This window comes from Rutidosis leptorrhynchoides, chromosome 11 (genome assembly GCF_046630445.1).
Source record: "Rutidosis leptorrhynchoides isolate AG116_Rl617_1_P2 chromosome 11, CSIRO_AGI_Rlap_v1, whole genome shotgun sequence".
Taxonomy (NCBI): Eukaryota; Viridiplantae; Streptophyta; class Magnoliopsida; order Asterales; family Asteraceae; genus Rutidosis; species Rutidosis leptorrhynchoides.
In genome coordinates, this window is record NC_092343.1 from 85,652,556 (window position 1) to 85,655,094 (window position 2,539).

General features: G+C 32.7%; 1 protein-coding gene across 1 annotated transcript; it reads left to right on the plus strand.

Annotated features, from left to right (window-relative positions):
• The first annotated feature begins 1,046 nt into the window (after nucleotides 1-1,046).
• On the plus strand, nucleotides 1,047-1,855 carry LOC139876757 (calcium-binding allergen Bet v 3-like). The gene has a single exon (XM_071864132.1). It carries the CDS (start codon nucleotides 1,101-1,103, stop codon nucleotides 1,677-1,679), a length of 579 nt encoding a protein of 192 aa, XP_071720233.1. The 5' UTR covers nucleotides 1,047-1,100; the 3' UTR covers nucleotides 1,680-1,855.
• The last annotated feature ends 684 nt before the right edge of the window (nucleotides 1,856-2,539 follow it).

A 2,539-nucleotide genomic window follows, 5' to 3' on the forward strand; every position in this document is an offset into this window, starting at 1 on the left:
ATGCTATGTTAAAGGGATTAATTGATAATCAGAATATTAATATCAGCCATGTGATAGACATAAACCTATATCCATGTGAGATTGGAACGTAACTGATAAAATCATGTGCCCGCCATACATACATTTTTATGGGAATGCTCATTTTAAATATTTAACTATCCATATTCTTATTTTTTTTTTTTTAAAGGCACTATCCATATTCTTATTGTTCATTAATAAAGGTAAAAATAATAAAAATAGCCAAGTATGCTAGCTAGAAACAAAATGGGAATATGAGTAACAAAATTAATTGTGACACAAAATTAATCTTCATAAAAATACACTACTCATAAGTTAAAAAACACTTACTACGGTGATACTCAAAACTCGACTTCTTAATTAGCACATCAACACCAAATCAACACCAAAAATAAAGTATCAACTTAAATGGAAACCTATCAATCGTGACAACAAGAGTAACATATGTTGTATCCACACAAACATATTAATACACATAAACAGACATTTCTTAGCGTGTTGTATAAGACGAAATGACCAAGACTACTTTCAAGACCGAACGTTGCCCATGACACCGTCTTGAAGATATACAACACAAATGTCTTAGACGAATGATAGCTAGATGTCTAAGTAAAACAAGATCATATGAAAGCGCTTCTCGTTCGTGTCTTTTGTCTAAAATGGAAGCTGGAAGCTAGAACAATACGCAGGAGGAGCAAAATATTTTCTTTTACCTTCCTTTTTTAATTTTAATGGTATTACAATATTGGAAGAAAAAAGTTTAAAAATGTAAATTATATACTTTTTTCATAAAAATAATGCTCTAATTCTTTCTCAGTTGACGTATAACAAGAACAAGTCAGGAAATAGCAATAAAGTTGACGGTCCTCCAAGTAATGTTAAAAGTTATGAGTATATTTTATATAAAAAAATTTCTTGCTATAATTATTCCTTTTTTCTTCAACCATGTATAACTTGAAAAGCGTGTTGATTTTTCAATTTTAAATAACAAGTGGACTTTACTTTTATTTATATAAATCTCCCTCAATTCATTTCTCACATACCATTTCTTCATCTTGCAAACACAAAAACAAAACATACCAATGGAAACACGTACACCAATTTCTATTCCTAAATCACCTCTTCTCAAATCCCTCTCCAACAACTCGTTTAGACTCCGTTCACCGAGCCTCAACTCTCTACGTCTACGTCGAATATTTGACCTATTCGACACCAATCACGACTCATTATTAACCATAGATGAGTTAACACGTGCCTTAAGTCTTTTAGGCCTTGATACGAATACGTCCACAAATGATTTGGATGCAATTATTAAATCATACGTTCGTCCTGGTAACGCAGGACTAGCGTATGATGATTTTGTTAAGTTGCATACGTCTATTAATGATTTTTTATTTGGTTTAGATGATTCTGTTGAAGAAGAGGCTGTAAATAAAGAAGATCAAGAGGAAGCGGATTTAAACGAAGCGTTTAAAGTGTTTGATGAAAATGGAGACGGATTTATATCAGCGAATGAGTTGCAAATTGTGCTTAGTAAGCTAGGGTTTAATGAAGCTAATGAAATTGGTAGAGTGAAGATGATGATATCTTCAGTTGACTTGAATCACGATGGTCGTGTTGATTTTTCTGAATTTAAGGACATGATGCGAGTACTTCAATAATTTTATCATTTACTGAGTATTATTTAAATGTATTTGTATTTTTTTTTATGATAATTTTCATTTCTTATCTATTTTAATTTCTAGCTTCCTGGAACTTGTAACTTTGTCATTGCTTGTAAAAAAATAATGACCAATATTGCATATGTTCCACCAAAGCGATGAACAATTTCTATATAGCTTACTTAGAGTTTTTCTTTTATTATTATATATTTTTTTATGTATACGAATTTTCCTACTGGATTCTCAAACCATCGAAGTTTGGCTCTAGTGGTATAGGGGTGGAATCCAACTTGGGGTACTGTCAACTCAAGTTATATTCTCACTTCAAGCAGAGATCAGTTTTCAACTTTTAATAGTATTGTCAACATCAATGCGATTTGAGAAGGTCTATGGTGGGGTACCGAACTGCCATACTCAGGTAACCGGTCTAGGTTCCAAGTACATCAACACCCCATAGCTACTTAGGACCGCAACGCAATAAGGCTGTTCGCTCTAGTTGGGCAATGCAAGGAGGCCTCTTTCGCCATTCTTTCTAAATGATGGTGCTGTCAATATCGTCGCGATTTGGATTTCCTCCTAACGCGTGTGTGGGTGACAATTGAGAGCATTCGATATTGATATCTCCGTTCAGAAAAGAACTAGATTCTCAAATATGTATCCTTGAACTGAAACCCACAATGGCTTTATTGGAGGTGTACCTCGATGTTGTTAAAAGTAATATTCATTTGATTTCTTATGAGTCATATAACTTGTACGGAGTATTAGAAAAATATATACTATATGACAATTCTAGATTAGGTTCCGAAATGGGTTAATTATATTGAGTGATTGTTTATCATAAAAAAAAAACTACAAATAAT